We start from the raw sequence: 21,696 nt of genomic DNA, 5'->3' as shown, positions 1-21,696 counted from the left end.
AAAGACTTTTAGCTGACAGTCTCATAAATCTTTAAACCATATTAAATGAAGTTGCCACAACACAGGCAAAAAGGGTAATTAAATTTTTCTTCTTCTGTCCAGATCAACAGTGTTCTTTGTACTCTGAACTTTTCAGTAGACCTGAAGGGCACCTTTCTTTGCTCGCTCATCTCTTCAGTTTGCCCTTTAAAGTGTGTTCTTTATTTCTTTGGCATGCAAAGCTGGGATGGCAGTCCTGTTCCTACATACAAATAACCACCTTCGACATACAGATGATGAAAAACACCTTCAAGTGTTGGTGTTCAGGCTAAAGTTGAGAACTAGAAATCTACAGAAACTCAATTCATGTTTTTTAAATACTTTATATGGTAAAAATACAGCAAAAATAGTTTTTTGTTCAAAGAGGAAAATATATACTGCTATGGTCACGGTTCTAAGGATGATTTAAGAAGTCTCTGGCTCCTCAACTGTGCACTGTAGTGTAGGCTGACTTCAACCACGGCTTCTCCAGCTTCAGTCATTTATCAAAGCTAAGATCATACTGTGGAAAGAAGAAATTAATGTTACTAATGTTTTCACAGGAATGTTCCTCCAGAGCCTGGTTGGTCCAGACTTGCATCCCTAAGGTCCATGAAGGAACAATCATTTGAGTAAAAGACAATCATTCATACCCAAAGGAAAGAATATATCAGGATCTTTCATGTCCAAACATTTTCACTAAAAAAGAGTGACTGGGGGTGGGGAGTTGGGAGAAGTATAACTTAAAACCTATGTTAGGCTATAGTTTAAAAAAACAAACAAACAACAAACAAAAACCTAGCTCAGTCAGTTAAAAAAATAAAAAACAAACAAAAAAAAACACCTATGTCCAGAAAAAAACCCTCTAAATTCTCTAGCCAGATACATACTGTTCTATGCCAACGCCTGGAACCTCTTCTCCCCATCCCAATACTCCATCAAAGCAGTAACTTCTTACTCAGGTTTTGTGACCGGCTCTAGGGCACCTCGCTGGGGAAGCTAGCCTCTCAGCCCAGGGCAGCTGCACAGCCTCCTTCCACAGCTCTTCTTCCTGCTGCTATGGCTTACATGTTGTCTCTACCACTGGACTGTGAGCAACTCTGAGATGAGAGCAGGGCCCAAGCATCACAACTTTCATGTTCCACTAGCACCTGAGCCTGCAATGACCAAGCTCCAAGCTTTTACTGTAGGGATTCTGTGCTGCTCCTTTGTGTCACTTGCAATGCTGTACACAATGTCTGACACACGGCAGCCACCTAATAAATGCTACGCCACTAACACTGACAGTTAACAATAACAAAACCATCCTTTCCTTTGAAATACTGGGATCAGCCTTGCTCTGCTGAAATTAAAATACACAGAAATATCCTTACATCACTAATGGTATAAACAATTGTCCAAATTCAACCATACTAAATGTACTCAATGCACAGTAAAAATTAACGATAGTAGCTAATATTTTTAAAAGATTTTTGAGAGTTTACTATGGGTCAGCATAAACCTAAGTCTCTCACATGTATTATCTCAGTTACAAAATGTGATGAGGTAGGTACTATTTTTTTTTTTTTTTTTTTTTTGAGACGGAGTCTCGCTTCCAGCTAATTTTTGTATTTTTCGTAGAGACGGGGTTTCACCGTGTCAGCAGGATGGTTTTGATCTCCTGACCTCGTGATCCGCCAGCCAGCCTTGGCCTCCCGAAGTGCTGGGATTACAGGCATGAGCCACTGTACCCAGCTTTTTTTTTTTGGAGATGGAGTCTCGCTCCATCACCCAGGCTGGAGTACAGTGACATGATCTTGGCTCACTGCAAGCTCCGCCTCCTGGGTTCATGCCATTCTCCTGCCTCAGCCTCCTGAGTAACTGGAGCTACAGGCGCCTGCCACCACTTGCGTCTAATTTTTTTATTTTTTGTAGAGATGGGATTTCACCGTGTTAGCCAGGATGGTCTCGATCTCCTGACCTCGTGATCTACCCGCCTTGGCCTCCCAAAGTGCTGGGATTACAGGCGTGTGCCACCGCGCCCGGCCCTGTGATGAGGTAGGTACTATTAATATCATTAATATCCCCCTTTCAGATCAGAAACTGAGGCTCAGAGAGGTTAAGAAACTTGCCCCAGGCCAGGTGTGGTGGCCCAGACCTGTAATCCTAGCATTTTGGGAAGCCAAGGCAGGTGGATCACCTGACCAACATGGTGAAACCCCAGATCTACTAAAGATACAAAAATTAGCTGGACATGGTGGAGTGCACCTATAACCCCAGCTATGCAGGAGGCTGAAGCAGGAGAATCCCTGGAATCCAGGAGGCGGAAGCTACAGAGAGCTGAGATCGTGCCACTGCACTCCAGCCTGGGGGACAGTGTGAGACTCCACCTCAAAAGAAAGAAAGAAAAGAAACTTGCCCCAGGCCATAATGTAAGTGATAGAGCCCACATTCCACTAGGCTAGCACCCAATCAAAAAACCAAAAGCATGGATTCCCCTATTCTCTAAAGAAGATGAGCATTTTTTCAAAACTTTAATTGCATTCAACAAGCCCTGAAATGTCAACTAGGTGCAAGGAATTAGGCAAAGTGTGGTACTACGTGTTAGATACAAAGACAAGTAGCATAAAATCTCTGCAATCAAAAGCTAATGACTTGGTATGAATAGCAAAACCACTGTTTAAAAACAGCAACCAAAAACCAAGAGAAAAGTGCTACAAGGATACCTTCTGACCCTCTGAACTATATGTAACACCAAAGGGTAAGGTAATAGCATTATGGCTGAAAATAACAGGCTGATAGGGAAAGGAAAGGAAGGGAAAAGAGAAAAGAAAGGCCGGGCGCGGTGGCTCAAGCCTGTAATCCCAGCACTTTGGGAGGCCGAGGCGGGCGGATCACGAGGTCAGGAGATCGAGACCATCCTGGCGAACATGGTGAAACCCCGTCTCTAGTAAAAATACAAAAAAAAAAAACTAGCCGGGGGAGGTGGCGGGCGCCTGTAGTCCCAGCTACTCGGAGGCTGAGGCAGGAGAATGGCGTAAACCCGGGAGGCGGAGCTTGCAGTGAGCTGAGATCCGGCCACTACACTCCAGCCTGGGCGACAGAGCGAGACTCGTCTCAAAAAAAAAAAAAAAAAAAAAAAAAAAAAAAAAAAAAAAAACGGTACAGCCAGTGAAGTACACACCTGCCCAGGCAAACCAGTTACATGAGTTGCCTATCTTTTATTTAGTTATAAAGAACAATATCTTAAACCTGCCCCAAAATTACATCTTAATTTCTCCAGTCCAACTCTCCACTACTTTAAATTCAATGACTAAGAGTTCAGAAATGCATGTACATTTTTAAATCCTAAGACTTTTGAGTCTACGAAGCAAGATACTGCTCTCCAAGCCTAAATTTCCTCCCCAAAGTATGACTACATGGGCTCAGAACCGCCCCCAGGGGATGCCTTTTCTAGTTTACTTTCCAACAGCATGAAACCGCAGGGGTGGGGAGGATGAAGAAAGGATAACCTTAGCTAAGCCAATTCCAGCTTGTGTTTGTCTCTTCAGAAACAAATATAAGAGAACATACATGATAGTAAAGATACAAAAGTATTAAAAACAAGAACAGGTGCCTCATTATGTTCTCATCAACTTTTTTTGCTCCTTATTCATCATCTTTGATACTTGGATTAAAAACTAAGCATATTAGTAATGAGGTAGGGTATGAGAACCAGAAACTGATACCAGTGTGCTTTTTCTGATCTAGTTTTTAAAATACAGAAAAGCAAATAAGATGAATGGTGAAAAGAAAACTATCTAAACTCCAATTTTAATCTAATCCACTAATGGGTGGATTTAGCACAGTGAAGGGATTTTAGGAAGCCTGCTTTGTCAGGAAGAGGCTAAAATGGTTCTGACTTCTAAACTATTTCAGACAAAATAGCAATTTTTAAAAACTGCTATCTCAGCCGGGCATGGTGGCTCATGTCCTGAAACCCCGTCTCTACTAAAAACACACACACACACACAAAATTAGCCCGGTATGGTGGCACATATCTGTAGTCCCAGCTACTTGGGAGGCTGAGGCAGGAGAATCGCTTGAACCTGGGGGACAGAGGTTGCAGTGAGCTGAGATTGTGCCACTGCACTCCAGCCCGCGTGACACAGTGAGACTCTGTCTTGAAAAACAAAACAAAACAAAGAAAACAAACAAAAAAATTGCTATCTCTATGCAGTTTCTAATCAAGAATTTTCTGAGTGGTAGAAGTTTACTTCAACATTAAGTTTTTCCTAATAGTCCTTATGCCTATGTGAAAAATTAAACTCTACCAAGGGGGAAAAATAAAAATGATCTAATTAAAGCTTTGATACAAAGGTTAAGCCTGACTTCTAGCTTTTCAAAGGTTTAATCAAATCATATACACAGGAATTTTGTTTCTCCTTTGCTCTATTCTAGGCATCTATGATGGATAAAGGAAAAGGTGGCATGTTCACCTCTAAAACATACAGGAATAATTTAAAACAGGACTATAGACAGCCAATCTTTCATATTAATTCTTACTTCCAGTGTGTTATCACTAGAAGACTGATAAAACTTTACCATAACAGACCATTTAGCATGGAGAATGAGAATCACACCTAAATTACTTATTGCCAAGACAGATCAGCACAATTTGGATAAAAGTTGCTGAGAGCTGCTGCTAGTGGTATGATTCCCCAAAGACCACGAGTGGGATGGTCGCTGAGGCACATATATTAATGCTTATAACAGGCAGTGGAACTCCACAGCTGTATCCTACTAGGGCAGGAAAAAAATATCAAAGACAGTTTTTTTTTGAGATGGAGTTTCACTCTTGTTGCCTAGGTTGGAGTGCAATGATGCATTCTCGGCTCACCACAACCTTTGCTTCCCAGGTTGAACTGAGTCTCCTGCCTCAGTCTCCCGGGTAGCTGGGATTACAGGCACCCGCCACAACGCCCAGCTAATTTTGTATTTTTAGTAGAGACAGGCTTCTCCATGTTGGTCAGGCTGGTCTCGAACTCCTGACCTCAGGTGATCTGCCCACCTGGGCCTCCCAAAGTGCTGGGATTACAGGCATGAGCCACCGTGGCTGGTTTTAAGCATATTGATAGCCTCAACAGCTAAGGCATAACTAAGATGCTACAGGGCAGATCTGTAGTTCAGACAGAAAGCTGATTCAATGACATACATAAATAATCTACACAGCCACAAGGAATTTACATAATCCCCAAAAGTTCCACCATGTCAATGCACAATCCTATAGTATAGCAATATCTCACCCTTCAAAAACAAATATGGCATCTAGGAAAATACTAGGATTTTAAACTCACCTATAAAGATACATGAAGAAGCAGAGCAAGTGGAATCCAAGCTTGATCATGGCTTCCTTCATGTGTGACTTCAGCTGCCCTCGATTGTGTATTTCTGTTGGATCAAACACTCCCATATTACCACTCGGCACCATAATGTATCTGATAAATTAAAGGACACACACATTAGAAGGAAAATCAAATCATAGGCATAAGTATTCAAATATAAGTAGCCAATAATAATCGACTTTTAAAAGTGAACCAGTCAGGCCCGGTACTGTGGCTCATGCCTGTAATCCCAGCAATTTGGGAGGCCAAGGCAGGTGGATCACTTGAGCTCAGAAGTTCAAGACCAGCCTGGCCAACATGGTGAAACCCTGCCTCTACTAAAAATACAAAAATTAGCTGGGCATGGTGGTGGGCACCTGAAATCCCAGCTATTGGAGAAGCTGAGGCAGGAGAATCACCTGAACCTGGAAGGCAGAGGTTGCAGTGAGCCAAGATTGCACCACTGAGCCCCAGCCTGGGTGACAGAGCAAAACTCCATCTAAAAAAAAAAAGTGAGCCAATCATAGCAACCTTACATTCATACCACATATGGACAGAGTAGTATGATAATGTCATGGGCTGCCACTTAGTTTCCTTTTGAAAGTTACAATACTGCTAATTTTCTGCCCTCTAAAATAAATACAGTAACATTCCAGACAAAGGTATTTTATGCACTGAAACCCTTTTACTCATCTGTAGAAAACTACCATACCAGTCATATCTACAGCCCTTTTCCATTAGACAAAGGTTAAAGGAGGCTCCAAACCCAAACCAATTTTATTAAGTTCTTAGAAACTTCATTATGGAAATAGGGAAATTAAGGAAGTTAGGTTATTTTGAGAGGATCAATCAGTTTAAGTGTCTGGGCTTCAACATCCAGACTGTGTCATCTATGTAACATGTATGTCCTAACCTAGCACTGTCCATGAATTCTTCCTGCTTTCACGTCTAAGCTTCTTCTAGTATAAGCTTAGATATCTCACTTGTCACACAGCTTCTCAATTATCACTTCTTTGAAATGCAAAGGATACTCTGAGTTCCAGAAATCTGAAATTCTCCTTAAAACCCCAGTAGCCCAACTAAAGCTGAATAGAAGGTATTTTCATTTGAATAACCAGATAACATCTCATCCTTGTCTAATTTCTAGGTTATCTAATTAGAGTGTCACCATTTTCTTGGTGGTCCTTAAAAACTTCCTCTTACCCAACTGGGACTTCTATCTCCATCTTTCAAAGCCAGTCCATCAAACCCTTGTCCAGTCTTTCTTCCTACCACCACTTACTTAGCTGTCTCCTTTTTTTTTCCTTTTTAGATTTTTGTTTTATTTTTAATTTTTGTGGGTACATAGTAGGTACATATATTTATGGGTTATATGAGATATTTTGATACAGATATGCAACGTGTAATAATACCATCAGGGTAAGGCCAGGCACAGTGGCTCATGCCTGTAATCCCAGCACTTTGGGAGGCCAAGGCGGGAGGATCGCCTGAAGTTGAGAGTTCGAGACCAGCCTGACCAATATGGAGAAATCCCATCTCTACTAAAAATACAAAATTAGCCAGGCATGGTGGCGCATGCCTGCAATCCCAGCTACTCAGGAGACTGAGGCAGGAGAATTGCTTGAACCGGGAAGGCAGAGGTTGCAATAAGCCAAGATTGTAGCATCACACTCCAGCATGGGCAACAAGAGCGAAACCCCGTCTCAAAAAAAAAAAAAAAATCACATTAGGGTAAATGGGGTATCCATTACCTCAAGCATTTATCCTTTGTGTTACAAACAATCCAATTATACTTTTTTCAGTTTATTATTATTATTATTATTTTTAGACATAATCTCACTCTATTGCCCAGGCTGGAGTGCAGTGGCATGATCTCGGCTCACCGCAACCTCCTCCTCCTGGATTCAAGCAACTCTCCTGCCTCAGCCTCCTGAGTAGCTGGGATTACAGGTGCCCAACACCACCACACCTGGCTAATTTTTGTATTTTTAGTAGAGATGGGGTCTCCCCATGTTGGCCAAGATGGTCCTGAACTCCTGACCTCAGGTGATCCTCCCACCTCGGCCTCCCAAAGTGCTGGGATTACAGGAGTGAGCCACTGCGCTCATCTCTAAAACACACAGGAATAATTTAAAATAGGACTATATAAGGTTTCCAGTGTCTAATAGCCAATCTTTCATATTAATTCTTACTTCCAGTGTGTTATAACTAGAAGACTGATAAAACTTTACCATAACAGACCATTTAGCATGCTGGAGAATGAGCATCACACCTAAATTACTTATTGCCAAGACAGATCAGCACAATTTGGATAAAAGTTGCTGAGAGCTGCTGCTAGTGGTATGATTCCCCAAAGACCACGAGTGGGATGGTCGCTGAGGCACACATATTAATGCTTACACAACAGGCAGTGGAACTCCACAGCTGTATCCTACTAGGGCAGGAAAAAAATATCAAAGACAGTTTTTTTTTTTTTTTTTTTTTTTTTTTTTTTGAGACGGAGTCTCGCTCTGTCGCCCGGGCTGGAGTGCAGTGGCCGGTTCTCAGCTCACTGCAAGCTCCGCCTCCCGGGTTTATGCCATTCTCCTGCCTCAGCCTCCGAGTAGCTGGGACTACAGGCGCCCGCCACCTCGCCCGGCTAGTTTTTTGTATTTTTTAGTAGAGACGGGGTTTCACCGTGTTAGCCAGGATGGTCTCGATCTCCTGACCTCGTGATCCGCCCGTCTCAGCCTCCCAAAGTGCTGGGATTACAGGCTTGAGCCACCGCGCCCGGCCAGTTTTTATTTTTTTTATATCCATCCAAAAAAAAAAAAAAAAAGACACACACAATAAAAAGTGTTGGCAAGGATATAGAGAAAATGGAAACCCCAATACACAGTTTGTGGGAATGTCAAATAGTGCAGCTGTGGCTGGGCACAGTGGCTCACGCCTGTAATCCCAACACTTTGGGTGGTTGAGGTGGGAGGATCGCTTGAGCCCAGGAGGTTGAGGCTGTAGTAAGCCAAGATCACGCCACTGCACTCCAGCCTGGGCAATAGAGTAAGACTTTGTCTCAAAAAAAAAAAAAAAAAAAAAAAGTGCAGCTGCTTCTGAAAACACTCAGGCTGTTCTTCAAAAGGGTAAATAGGCGGAGCGCGGTGGCTCAAGCCTGTAATCCCAGCACTTTGGGAGGCCGAGACGGGTGGATCACGAGGTCAGGAGATCGTGACCATCCTGGCTAACAGGGTGAAACCCCGTCTCTACTAAAAATACAAAAACTAGCCGGGCGAGGTGGCGTGCGCCTGTAGTCCCAGCTACTCAGGAGGCTGAGGCAGGAGAATGGCGTAAACCCGGGAGGCGGAGCTTGCAGTGAGCTGAGATCTGGCCACTGCACTCCAGCCCGGGCAACAGAGCGAGACTCCGCCTCAAAATAAAAAAAAATAAAAAAAAATAAAAAAGGGTAAATATAGAGTTACTATATGACTCAAGTGATTCCACTTCCTAGGTATTTTGCCTCTTTGTCCTGTGGACTACTGTACTTTATCTCCAACAGCATAAAGTAGTGGTCTGAAAATAGCAAATAATCAATCTGTTGATTTTTTAAACCTTTTTAAATAGGAGGTAAACTTGTGACCAGCAGACAGCCAACCTGTCACTGCAGTTACCAGGGCAATAAATATACATGATCTTTGTCTTTATAATTATATCAAAAAAAGAATCTTCAGTGGTTTTTTGTTTGTTTGTTTTTTGTTTTTGTTTTTTTTTATTTTTTTTTATTTTTTTTTTTATTTTTTTTTTTGAGACTGGATCTCACTCTGTTGCCCAGGCTGGAGTGCAGTGGTGCAATCTCGGCTCACTGCAACCTCCGCCTCCCAGGTTCAAGCAGTTCTCCTGCCGTGGCCCCCCAAGTAGCTGGGACTACAAGCACATGCCACCACGCCTGGCTAATTTTTGTATTTTTAGTAGAGATGCGGTTTCGCCATGTTAGCCAGGCTGGTCTCGAACTCCTGACCTCAGGTGATCCACCCACCTCAGGCTCTTAAAGTGCTGGGATTATAGGCGTGGGCCACCATGCCCAGCCTAAAAAAAGAATCTTTGGACTTGACTTCATAGAGCCTTTTACCACTATCTACAAAGAAGCCATGCCAAAGCTGGCTCTTCTAGCAGGTTTTCATTTCTAGTAGAGATGACTGACAGTATGGTCTGGTATAACATTATGGTCTGGTATAACATTAAGATCCACATTCTCAAAGGTTCAAGTTCCCATTCTCACTCCCAAAGTTATGTTTCACTTAGTGAAACTACAGGGAGACTTAGCTGTGCTAAAAGTCTGCCTGGGACTAGCCCTCAGCAGAAGTGCAAGTAATCTGTGTTCCCAGCTCAGAGCTCACTTGAGGGCGTTGGTCTATGGAACTGATCATGGGAGAGTACTATTAAGCTTGAAAGAGGCCAGGCGCAGTGGTGTGCACCTGTAGTCCCAACTACTCAGGAGGCTGAGGTGGGAAGATCGCTTCAGCCCAGGAGTTCAAGGCTGTAGTGCACTATATCACGCCTGTGAACAGCCATTGCATTCCAGCCTGAGCAACACAGCAAGACTTCATCTCTTAAAAAAAAAAAAAAAAAAAAAAAAAATTCAGAACCCATGTTCAGTATATTAAAAAAAGAAAAAGAAAACAAAAAATTCTACCCCAGGATACCCACCCTCTATAAAAGAGACAGATACTTTAAAGCTTTTCCCTCACTCAGATTCTAGTTTCATGACCTTTATAAAATCATTCCCCCATATCCACTCCTTCCCTCATCTCTACTGCTGCCATTATCTTTTCATATGCATCCCATCTTCCTCCAAACCCTACTTTATTTTTTCCTATGTTCTTTTTATTCTAACTGCACTTTACAACATCATACTTAAAAATCAGCCAATGAATGGTTCTGTCCCAAAAAACTAGACATAAATAAAAATAAATAAAACCTAAAAATGTAGTAAAGCAGCAACCCACTAATGTAACAATTGCAGGCTTGTCAAGATTATCCCAGCGGTCTTCACAAGAAAGTATGCTACGTATAACAGCCCAACTATAAAATTATACACAGTCAGGGTTTCCGTTGAGCTCACTTTGAACAAACTTCCTAAATTTATTAAGTCAAAAATTTTGATTAGTTACCTAATTTGCAGCTTTTTCTTTTTCTTTTCTTTTTTTTTTTTTTTTTTTTGAGACAGAGTCTTGCTCTGTCACCCAGGCTGGTTGCAGTGGCATGATCTCAGCTCACTTCAAGCTCCGCCTCCCGGGTTCATGCTATTCTCCTGCCTCAACATCCCAAGTAGCTGGGACTACAGGGGCACGCCACCACACCCAGTTAATTTTTTTTTGTATTTTTAGTAGAGATGGGGTTTCACCGTGTTTGCCAGGATGGTCTCAATCTCCTGACCTCGTGATCTGCCCGCCTCAGCCTCCCAAAGTGATGGGATTACAGGCATAAGCCACTGAGCCCAGCCCTAATTTGCAGCATTTAAATGTACTTCCAGCCCAGCACTGTGACTCACGCCTGTAATCCCAGCACTTTGGGAGGCCGAGGTGGGAGGATCACTTGAAGTCAGGCGTTTGACACCAGCCTGACCAACACAGTGAAACCCTGACTACTAAAAATACAAAAATTAGCCAGGCATTGTGGCAGGCACCTGAATCCTAGCTACTCAGGAGGCTGAGGCAGAAGAATGGCTTGAACCTGGGAGGCAGAGGTTGTAGTGAGCTGAAATCAAGCCACTGCACTCCAGCCTGGGTGACAGAGTGAGACTCCATCTCCAACAACAACAACAAAAAAGCTATTAAATACCTTTTTATGGGACACACCTATAAATAATCTCAGCACTTTGGGAAGCTGAGGCAGGAGGATCACTTAGGTCAGGAGTTTAAGACCAGCCTGGCCAACATGGTTAAACCCTGTCTCTAGTAAAAATACAAAAATTAGCCAGGCGTGATGATGCACGCCTGTAGCCCCAGTTATTCAGGAGGCTGAAGTAGGAGAATCGCTTGAACTGAGGAGGCAGAAATTGCAGTGAGCTGAGATCGCGCCACTGCACTCCAGCCTGGGTAATAGAGTAAGATCCTGTGTTGAAAAAAAAAACATCTTTTTAAAAATTTTTTTAACTGCCTTGACACCAAACTAAAACTGTACTCACCGATATATATTCCAAGTGGCAACAGGTAAGTTGAGAAGGAAGATGAACCAGTGCAATGAAATGAGCATTAATACAGTGACAATGGTATGGCCAATCAATTCTGGAATTACCCACTGCAATAGAAGAACACAGTATTACATCTCACTGCTATGTCCTTCCTGACTATACAATGTTATTTGAAACTAGATCAATGAACATACAGAGAATTTACAAGCTACTATTTCAAGATTATTTTTAGACTCACATGTCCCAGATTTGCATACTGCTATAACTTTGTATCCTATGCAAATACATCAGGGCACAGCTTAAAAATAAAGCACTTAAATTTCAATTACTTTTTATCCTAAGCAAAGGCTTAGGTTCATTCATTAAGCAGGTTTGAATGAGAACTAGAGAAAAAGTATTGTTTACTTCCCATTCTAATATCTATGCCAAAACCCCTAGCTCTAATTTGGGATGGTTGATATCCATACACATGTTGCCTTTCAAGTCAGAATAGCAACCTTAAACATTTTCCAATCTCCTGAATCCCAAGGAAACCATTTCATATTCAGAGAAAAAGAAAAAAAAAAACCGTAAAAGCTTACAATTAAAGCTCAAAGTTGACCAAATACGATAATGAACCAGCATGCCAGAATCCTGGCCTATTGGCTTTACAGAGCTCCATGCCCTTCCCTATACTCTTTGTTGACTTGTAATGTTCTAGTTCTCATGCATCAACAACTTTTGTGGCAGGGTTCTCAATTCACCAACAGCCTTCCCTTCCTATGAGTACAGATTTTTAATTAAAGTTAACTTCTTTCAGTGGAAGTTAACACTTAATGAAAGAAACTAGCATGCCTCACTTTCAGAAATGAGGAAAATAAAACTCAGAGTGGTTAGGTAAATTGCCTAAGGTTACACAGCTAAACAGTGGCAGAGCAATATAGTATAAGCCCAGGCACAATGACCTCAGATCTCTTGCATTTAGATTTTGGATAATTTTTTGGTAAATAAAGAATACTTGGTAAATAAAGGTAATATTTGGTAAAAAAAAAAAAAAAAAATTGGTAAATAAAGAAGTAGAGATTTTTCTGGGCCATAAACCTAATTTGCAATCAACTTGGTTATATATGTATACACATATATATATATACACACACACACATATATATATATTTTTTTTTTTTGAGACGAAGTCTCACTCTGTCGCCAGGCTGGAGTGCAGGAGCACGATCTCAGCTCACTGAAACCTCCGCCTCCCAGGTTCAAGCGATTCTCCTGCCTCAGCCCCAGTAGCTGGGACTACAGGAGCCCGCCACTATGCCAGCTAATTTTTTTACTTTTTAGTAGAGACGGGGTTTCACCATGTTGGCCAAGATGGTCTCAATCCCTCGACCTCGTGATCCACTCGCCTCAGCCTCCCAAAGTGCTGGGATTACAGGCATGAGCCACCGCATCCGGCTGGCTATACTTTTTAAAATGCTATTACATATTGGAAAGTTCTAGCTGATTGCCTAATTCTTACAACTATGAGCTACAAAGTCAAACAAACCTGGAATGGAACTCATGCTATGTCCTATTTATTAGCTGCGCAATCTTTGGAAAAGTTACCCTCTCTAAGCCACAATGTTTTCATCTCTAAAATACACATAATACCTACCTCACAAAGTTGTTGTAGAGAGTTAGATGAAATAACATGTAAGCCACATGTAAAGTAGGCACTCAATAAAATGTCAGCTGATGTTATACTAATACTCTCTGATCCATATCAGATACCTAAAGCTATAGCCTTCAGTCTCTGGATTTCTGACTGTAAACTGCAATCATCTTTGTTTTACACAGACACAGACCTGAAACATGTTTTCTTTTTCTCTCCTGTTTTATTTTTTTTTTTTTTTTTTTTTTTTTTTTTTTTTTTTTGAGACGGAGTCTTGCTCTGTCGCCCAGGCTGGAGTGCAGTGGCCGGATCTCAGCTCACTGCAAGCTCCGCCTCCCGGGTTCAGGCCATTCTCCTGCCTCAGCCTCTGGAGTAGCAGGGACTACAGGCGCCCGCCACCTCGCCCGGCTAGTTTTTTGTATTTTTAGTAGAGACGGGGTTTCACCGTGTTAGCCAGGATGGTCTCGATCTCCTGACCTCGTGATCCGCCCGCCTCGGCCTCCCAAAGTGCTGGGATTACAGGCTTGAGCCACCGCGCCCGGCCTCCTGTTTTATTTTTGTAGAGAGGAAGTCTCCCTGTGTTACCAGAGCTGGTCTCGAACCCCTGGGCTCAAGTGATTCTCCCTCCTTGGCCTCCCAAAGTACTGGGGACAGGTGTCAGCCACTGCACCTGGCATGAAATATGTTTCAGGAAGCAAGACTTAACCTTATCATGCTTGGTTTACTGACTTTCAACCAAGTCCTCTGTTTTTTGTCTCTTCCCTCCTTAATGATATGCCCTTCCCTGAATTTGTTCTCAGCACATTGGCACTAGACTCATATCCTCCAAGAAGGAGCTTGGAGGATTTTTCTCTAAAGTAAATGACTCAAAAAACACCTACCAAAACACCGCCATTTCAGCTACCCCAACAAAAGTCCAGGTAGATAACAATTACCCGACAGGGAAGTCTACCAGTCAACAAATCTAGACCATCCAAAGAGTTTTCAATGAGCATTTTAGTGCTTTATCCTTAAATATGAATAGGCAGTCCTATAACAGAAATTTGAAGAAAGTCTCCAAAATGAAAGACAGAATGGGGGAAAAAAAGAAAGGAAAATAACTTGATGGAAACAGATACAACATAAGAAGCAGAATAAAATTTCAAAAATACTATAATCACCCCGTCATGGTAGTGCACATCTGCAGTCCCAGCTACTTGGAACGCTAAGGCGGGAGGATCGCTTGAGCCTAGAAATTCAAGGCTGCAATGAAATATGATTGTGCCACTGTACTTCAGCCTGAATGAGAGAAAAAGACCCTATCTTTAATAAAAAAATAGAAAAATACTATAATCAGTATTCTCAGAGAACTAGGAGTCAAACATGAACCAAGAGAATAAAAACCTCTTAAAAATCTTCATTTTAGCATAAATGCTACATTTGTTAGAAAATTCAGAAGAAGGCTGGTTGCAGTGGCTCATGCCTGCAATCCCAGCACTTTGGGACGCCGAGGAGAGCGGATCACCTGAGGTCAGGAGTTCAAGACCAGCCTGGCCAACATGGCGAGACTTCGTCCCTATTAAAAGTACAAAAATTAGCCAGCACAGTGGCACACACCTGTAATCCCAGCTATTTGGGAGGCTGACGCACAAGAATCGTTTGAACCCAGGAGATGTAGGTGGCAGTGAGCCAAGATAGCGCCACTGCACTCCAGCCTAGACAACAAGAGTGAAACTCCATCTCAAAAAAAAAGGAAAAAAGAAAATTCAGAAGAAAAAGCAAGGAAAATTAAAACAGCAAAAAAAAAATCAAAGGGAAAAAACTAAGTAAAAGGAAAAATTGGCAGATCAATCCAGATCAATTGTCTAGTTGATCTGGAAGTTGTAGGAAGAGAAGGAGGGAAAAAAGATGGGGAAAAAATATTAAAGAACAAATAAAAGAAAATTTCCCATATTGAAAGAGCCTATCAGATGTCCAAAACAAACGAGAAAGGCCTTTTAAAAAGTATACAGAAGGCCGGGCACAGTGGCTCATGCCTGTAATCCCTGTAAGCACTTTGGGCAGATTACAAGGTCAGAAGATCGAGACCATCCTGGCTAACACGGTGAAACCCCGTCTCTACTAAAAATACAAAAACAAAATTAGCCAGGCATGGTGGTAGGCACCTGTAGTCCCAGCTACTTGGGAGGCTGAGGCAGGAGAATGGTGTGAACCGGGGAGGCAGAGCTTGCAGTGAGCCGAGATCATGCCACTGCAATCCTGCAATCCAGCCTGGGCGACAGAGCGAGACTCCGTCTCAAAAAGGAAAAAAAAAAAAAAAAAGCTGGGGGCCGGGGCTCATGCCTGTAATCCCAGCACTTTGGGAGGCTGAGGCGGGCGGATCACCAGGTCAGGAGATGGAGACCATCCTAGCTAATTCAGTTAAACCCCGTCTCTACTAAAAATACAAGAAATTAGCTGGGCGTGGTGGTGGGCGTCTGTAGTCGCGGCTACTTAGGAGGCTGAGGCAGGAGAATGGCGTGAACCCGGGAGGCGGAGCTTGCAGTGAGCCGAGATCACACCACTGCACTCCAGCCTGGGCAACAGAGCAAGACTCCGTCTCAAAAAAATAAAAAAAAAGTATAGAGAATTTTTACAGTACAGTACTGTAAAATTTCAAAACACCAAGGATAAAGAAAAGATTCTAAAACTTCCCCAGAGGACAGGTAAAGAGAGAGACAGAGAGAGAGAGAGAGACAATGAATCATATTAAAAAGATAAGAAATTCTTTGGGAGCCCAAGGCAGGCGGATCATGAGATCAGGAGATCGAGACCATCCTGACTAACACGGTGAAATGCCATCTCCACTAAAAAATACAAAAAAATTAGCCGGGCGTGGTGGCGGGTGGCTGTAGTCCCAGTTACTCAGGAGACTGAGGCAGGAGAATGGCGTGAACCTGGGAAGTGCAGCTTGCAGTGAGCCGAGATGGCGCCACTGCACTCCAGTCTGGGCAACAGAGCGAGACTCCGTCTCAAAAAAAAAAAAAAAATGGCATGATACTTCCCAACTTGAACAACACTGGAAGTCGGAAGACCACCAAGGGGTGTCTTTAAATTTCTGAAAGAAAAATCTTTTCCAACCTAGAACCCTGTACTCTGACAACTATGAATCAAGTGAAAAGATAAGACATTTTCAAACATGGAAGGCCTCAAAATTTAATTGCCATTTACCTTATCTCAAGAAGCTACATGAGGCTGGGTACAGTGGCTCACACCTGTAATCCTAACACTTTGGGAGGCCAAAGAGGGCAGATCGCTTGAGCCCAGGAATTTCAGACCAGCCTGGGCAACACAGTGAAACTTCATCTCTACAAAAAAATTTTAAAAATTAGCCAGGTATGATGGCACACACCTGTAGAACCCAGCTACGTGGGATGCTGAGGTGGAAGGAGATTTCTTGAGCCTGGGAGGTCAAGGCTGCAGTAAGCCATGATCACATCACTGCACTCCAGCCTGGGCAACAGAGTGAGACTCTGCCTCAAACAATCAAACAAAATTGATGAAAATTTTTAAAATATGGAGCTTAGGCCAGGCATGGTGGCTGACACCTGTAATCCCAGCACTTTGCCAAGACAGCAGGATTGCTTAAGGCCAGAAGTTCAAAACCAGTCTAGGTCACATAGCAAGACCTAGTCTACAAAAAAATTTAAAAATTAGCCAGGTGGCTGGGCACACTGGCTCACGCCTATAATCCTAACACTTTGGGAGGCTGAGGCAGGCAAATCACTTGAGGTTAGGAGTTTGAAACCTGCCTGGCCAACATGGTGAAACCCCATCTCTACAAAAAATACAAAAAAAAATTAGCCAGGTATGGCGGCAGGTGCCTGTAATCCCAGCTACTTGGGAAGGCTGAGGCAGGAGAAGTACTTGAACCTGGGAGGCAGAGGTTGCAGTGAGCCAAGATCACACCACTGTACTCTGGCCTGGGTGACACGGCAAGACTCCGTCTCAAAAAAAAAAAAAAAAAAATTAGCCAGGCGTGGTGGCGTGCACTATAGCCCCAGCTACTCAGGAGGCTGAGGCAGATCACTTGAGCCTAGGAATTCAAGAACAGCCTGATCATCACTGCAAGAAACCCTGACTCTCAAAAAATAAATATAGTCATACATTAAAATATATATATATATTTTCTCAGTAAACTACACAAGAAAGGTCTTCTTTCATTCAACCAAAGACAGACCTGAGCTTTTTTCCATGAGTGGGAGGAGGGAGTTCTGACACAGAAGACAAAAAAAATTACCCTCATAACCAACATTTCCCTACTCTGAGTAAAAAGATGTTATCCATGTAAACCAGACAAGCAACATATAAAGAAACAAAATTTCAAGTCAGATCTTCTAGCATAATTTCATGATCTAAAATATTGTAAAACACAGCAGTTCCATCAAGCTTCCAATGAATAAGAGACAACAAGTACTCTAAAATCAAAAATACATCTATTATCTATAATAATCTTAAATATGGAAAATGATCTGGCTTCAATGCCAAAAAATGAGCAAAGAAATGTCTTACCTTGTTTAATTTCGAGCAACATGATCTAGCATTAATGTAATCACATTCTAAATCAGACAATGTAATTATCTGATGATCAAGATAAGGAATTATTATATTTCTTTTATAATAACTAAGTATTTAAGTTTCAGAAAGCAATCACAGTTACAAGGCAGAATTAAATTTGACTTGGAAAAAAATAAGTTGTTTCCTAAAGTGTGCTCATTAGACAACTCAATTTTCCCATTCATGCTCCTTCAACAAATTATTTTACAAAATAATCCCATTTTGCTCAAATCTAATCTGACCCAACCAGAATATTTAGTTTGAGTTCCTCAAAGGTAAAACAATGGCTAAAAAAAAAAAAGGAAAATATCCCAGCACTGTGGGAAGCTGAGGCATCGCCTGAAGCAGGAGTTCAAGATCAGCATAGGCAACATAGCAAGCCTCCATCTCTGTCGCTCAGGCTGTAGTACAGTGGCGTAATTCCAAAGCACTGCAACCTCCGCCTCCTGAGTTCCAGCAATTCTTGTGCCTCAGCCTCCCAAGTAGCTGGAATTATAGGTGCACACCATCACACCCAGCTAATTTTTTGTATTTTGGGTAGACACGGGGTTTCACTATGTTAGCCAGGCTGGTCTCGAACTCCTGGCTTCAGGTGATTCACTGGCCTCACCCCCATTTCTATAAAAAAAAAAATTTCTTTTTTAATTAGCCGGGCAAGAGCACCTGTAATGCTAGCTATTAGTAGCAGTAGTGCTAGGGCGAGGCAGCAAAATGCCGAGAGCCCAGGATTCACGTTACACTGAACTATAATCACACCAGTGCGCTCCAGTGTGAGCAGCAGATTTGGTGGGCGCCTGTAGTCCCAGCTACTTGGGAGGCTGAGGCAGGAGAATCGTTTGAACTCAGGAGGTAGAGATAGCAGTGAGCCAAGACTGTGCCACTCCACTCCAGTCTGGGTGACACAGTGAGGCTCTGTCTCAAAAATAAACATAAAAATAAAATAAATAAAATAAAGTCAAACTCATCACTTTCTCCACAAATTGATTTTCCTCCAATATGTTTTATTTCTGTTACTGACACAAGTATCATCTGCCCAGGATCAAAATATGGAAAGCTATCTCTGCCTTCTGTTTCATATATCATAATCATTTGTAGGTCCTAGCAATCATTTCTTCCAAATACTACTCACATATTCCCCCTTTTCACCTGCCCACAACCAGCACTCTATTTGAAATCCAGACAACCCTATCCCCTGTTGGTTTATCTTCCAATCTTTCTTGTTTCCAACCCACTCTGCAAATTCATCTTCCTAATAAACAACCGAAAATAAAAATTTTCAATGGCTGTCTATTGCCTGCAGGATAAAAGTGAAAGACTTCCCTCCCACCCTTAACATTCAGGCTCTCCAAAATCTGATGTGATCCTGCCTTTCCAACTTAGCCTTCTACTGCCACCAAAATCAACCATGTGCTCCAGATGGTCTATTTGTTAACCATCGCCCAGAAATCCACGAACATACCTGTCTCTGCACCTTTGCTCTTGCCAGTGTATGATTTGGAATACTCACCTCTATCCCTTTCTGTAGATTTTGTCCACAGTTCAAAGTCCAAGAAAACTCTTATATCCTATATGAAGTCTACCCTGACCATTTTCCACCTCCTATCCCTAATACTAAGTTAGTGCAACTATCCTAAAATACAGAATATGCTGAACTTCATCAAAACACCCCCGAATGTACTTTAATGTAATGTCTAAGTCAAACATTCCACCTACCATTTCTCTACATGCATAAATTGGTGTAAACTAGGGCTATTTCAAATTATCAAGCCTGGTTTTCCAAACTGCAAAAAGAAAAAAACCCAGTTTCATTTCTGAGTGTAAGCTCTAGTTCAGGGGTGTCCAATCTTTTGGCTCCCCTGGGCCACACTTGAAGAAGAATTGCCTTGGGCCACATATAAAATACAGTAACACTAATGATAGCTGATGAGCTTAAAAAAAAAAAAAAAATTCACCAAAAAAGAATCACAATGTTTTAAGAAAGTTTACAAATTTGTGTTGGGCCACATTCAAAGCTGTCCTGGGCCACATGCAGCCCATGCCGGGCCGTGGATTGGACAAGCTTGCTCTAGTTCCTTATATCACAAAAGGGGCATAGAGGTCATCAAAACTTAGGCAAGTGATGCTGCCCTTTCAATCAGCTCCGCAAACCTAATAAAACTCAGAAATCTTGTCGTTAGAAATCATCAAGTAAAAACTGCTGCTCAATTGGGAAGGCTGGGGACACAAAGGCAGAGCAATATTTACTGAACATGAGCTATGGGGCAGGCACTGTGCTAGGGTGCTCAGCACCATTCTCATTGTGCATATCTAGGAAATAAACATTTCCTATTTTAAAGATCAGAAAACTGAGGCTTAGGGAAATAATGTGCACAGCAAAGAACTGGCTGAGCGGGAAACCTGATTTCCAAATTTTGTCCCCTTCCACTACAACAGGCTGCCAGTCCACAATGAAGTATGAAGCTGCACTGAACATATACTCTGTAGAACTACTCTAAAGCCCGCATGCTCTAGCAAATGGTTTAATCCGATCAGAAACGGGTACGTGTGATTTTCAAGAAAGGAAGCTGAAATGCCAAGTTCCTCATACGTTTTTTCTATCTTATATTTAATTACTTAAAACTGGATTGTGCAATACAACATTGGGCAACAACTAAGCCTAGATGCTTCGTCAAGAGCTGGGAAGAGTTGTAGCCGACATGGCTACCGCAGTGCTAAATTCAACAACCATTTATTGCTCTGGAAAATACAGTTTGAACATTGCAACGTGAACAGCTACAGAAAATACTTGTTTTAACATGGATCGACAGAAAAATTTAAAAGCTGAGAAACGACTGGGAGGTGTTTCAGCAGTAACAGTAGGTGTAGTTATTGAATTTACAGATCTGCAACCACCGGGGACAACCAAAATAATCACTTTGTAGATAGTTGCTAAAATAACTCCTTTCCAACACTCACTACAAAACGGCACAGTGAAGGAAGCAACTTTGCTCATTTGGCGAGTGAGTCAACTCCTGGATGTGAAAGGTCCCTGCAAGTACCAACACCCGCCAGAACGAAGGGGCGGGTGCCGGGGGTGTTGCCGGGGGAACAGGAGGAGGCAAATCGCCTGCACTCGTCCTGGCACCCGACTGTCGCAAGCGACCCCCCTTAGGACCCCCAGTACCCGACGAAAGCACGGCAAGGGGCCTCTTCCAGAAAAACGGCGACCCTTCTCTCCCGAGGGCGGATGTGGCTCAGGCAGGGCTGGTCCGGGCGCCTCGGGACGAGCTGAAAGCAGGCGCGCAGGCCGAGCCGGGGTGGGCCCGGAGAGGCCCACGCGGACCCGGGTGAGGGGCGGCCGGCAGCCCAAGCAGGGCAAGTGGGTGCAGGGCAGCAGGGGCCGTTGGGTAGGGCAGCCGGCCTCTCCTCCTCGCCCCAGGGCCCGCGCCACCGCCCCGGCCAGGCCAGCTCCCAAGAAGCGCACGCCCGTCGCCGAACGCCTCCCTCATCCCACACACCTGCCTGGGTGCCCAACTGGCCCACCCTCAGTCCCCCGGCAAGGCTTCCGCCCGCCTCAGGCAAGGATACGAAGTAGACCGAGAGGAAGATGAGCGCGCAACAATCGAGGAGAGAAAAGACGAACACCACCGCCTCCATCCTCCTCCTCCGTCGCCGCCGCTCCTTCCGTCAAACCCGCTCGGATGCCCAGACTCGCCCCTGATAGGCCCTTGCCCCGGCTGGCTGAGGCGTGTGGTCCGCGAACCCGAGCGCGGCATGCCGGGAGTTGTAGGCCATATTGAAAAAAATTCTATGGCGCTAATTCTGACGCATGCTGGGAATTGTAGTTCATTAGTACAAGTCCATATCAAAGAGGTGGGCAGGGCCTCTATCATAAATCCGATTATTTCCAGAAATGGTGACAAGCAATTAGTCAACAAGTATTTACTCAACCCTTTTCTTTTAAAGAGCTGGGGTCTCGCTCT

At 43.1% G+C, this 21,696-nt stretch overlaps 1 protein-coding gene across 3 annotated transcripts; it reads right to left on the bottom strand.

Annotated features, from left to right (window-relative positions):
• Positions 1 to 342: 342 nt before the first annotated feature.
• On the bottom strand, positions 343 to 21,478 carry CNIH4 (cornichon family AMPA receptor auxiliary protein 4). Of its 3 annotated transcripts, none has more exons than XM_010382255.1 (5): positions 21,302 to 21,478; positions 17,690 to 17,758; positions 11,521 to 11,633; positions 5,334 to 5,474; positions 343 to 541 (listed from the first exon to the last, which is right to left on the bottom strand). In XM_010382255.1, the coding sequence occupies exons 1-5, from the start codon at positions 21,368 to 21,370 to the stop codon at positions 514 to 516; spliced, it is 420 nt and encodes a 139-aa protein (XP_010380557.1). In that variant the 5' UTR covers positions 21,371 to 21,478; the 3' UTR covers positions 343 to 513. The 3 variants fall into 3 exon arrangements, with proteins under 3 accessions (XP_010380557.1, XP_030792954.1, XP_010380558.1); XM_030937094.1 differs by lacking the exon at positions 17,690 to 17,758 and adding an exon at positions 20,898 to 21,001 and having other exon boundaries at positions 21,232 to 21,464; XM_010382256.2 differs by lacking the exon at positions 343 to 541 and having other exon boundaries at positions 5,334 to 5,427; positions 21,302 to 21,464.
• Positions 21,479 to 21,696: the final 218 nt, after the last annotated feature.

Source organism: Rhinopithecus roxellana, chromosome 8, assembly GCF_007565055.1.
Source record: "Rhinopithecus roxellana isolate Shanxi Qingling chromosome 8, ASM756505v1, whole genome shotgun sequence".
In the NCBI taxonomy this organism is placed as follows: Eukaryota; Metazoa; Chordata; class Mammalia; order Primates; family Cercopithecidae; genus Rhinopithecus; species Rhinopithecus roxellana.
The sequence above is the reverse complement of the archived record's forward strand: the minus strand, read 5'-3'. Positions and strand labels throughout refer to the sequence as shown.

Coding starts and splice junctions, on each gene's coding strand:
- CNIH4 (XM_030937094.1), bottom strand. CDS start 21,370: ATGGAGGCGGTGGTGTTCGTCTTTTCTCTCCTCGATTGTTGCGCGCTC. Junction 21,002..21,231: donor CCAGTTGGGCACCCAGGCAG/GTGTGTGGGATG, acceptor GCCTGCTTTCAG/CTCGTCCCGAGGCGCCCGGA. Junction 542..5,333: donor TTCTTCATGTATCTTTATAG/GTGAGTTTAAAA, acceptor TTCTTTCCACAG/TATGATCTTAGCTTTGATAA.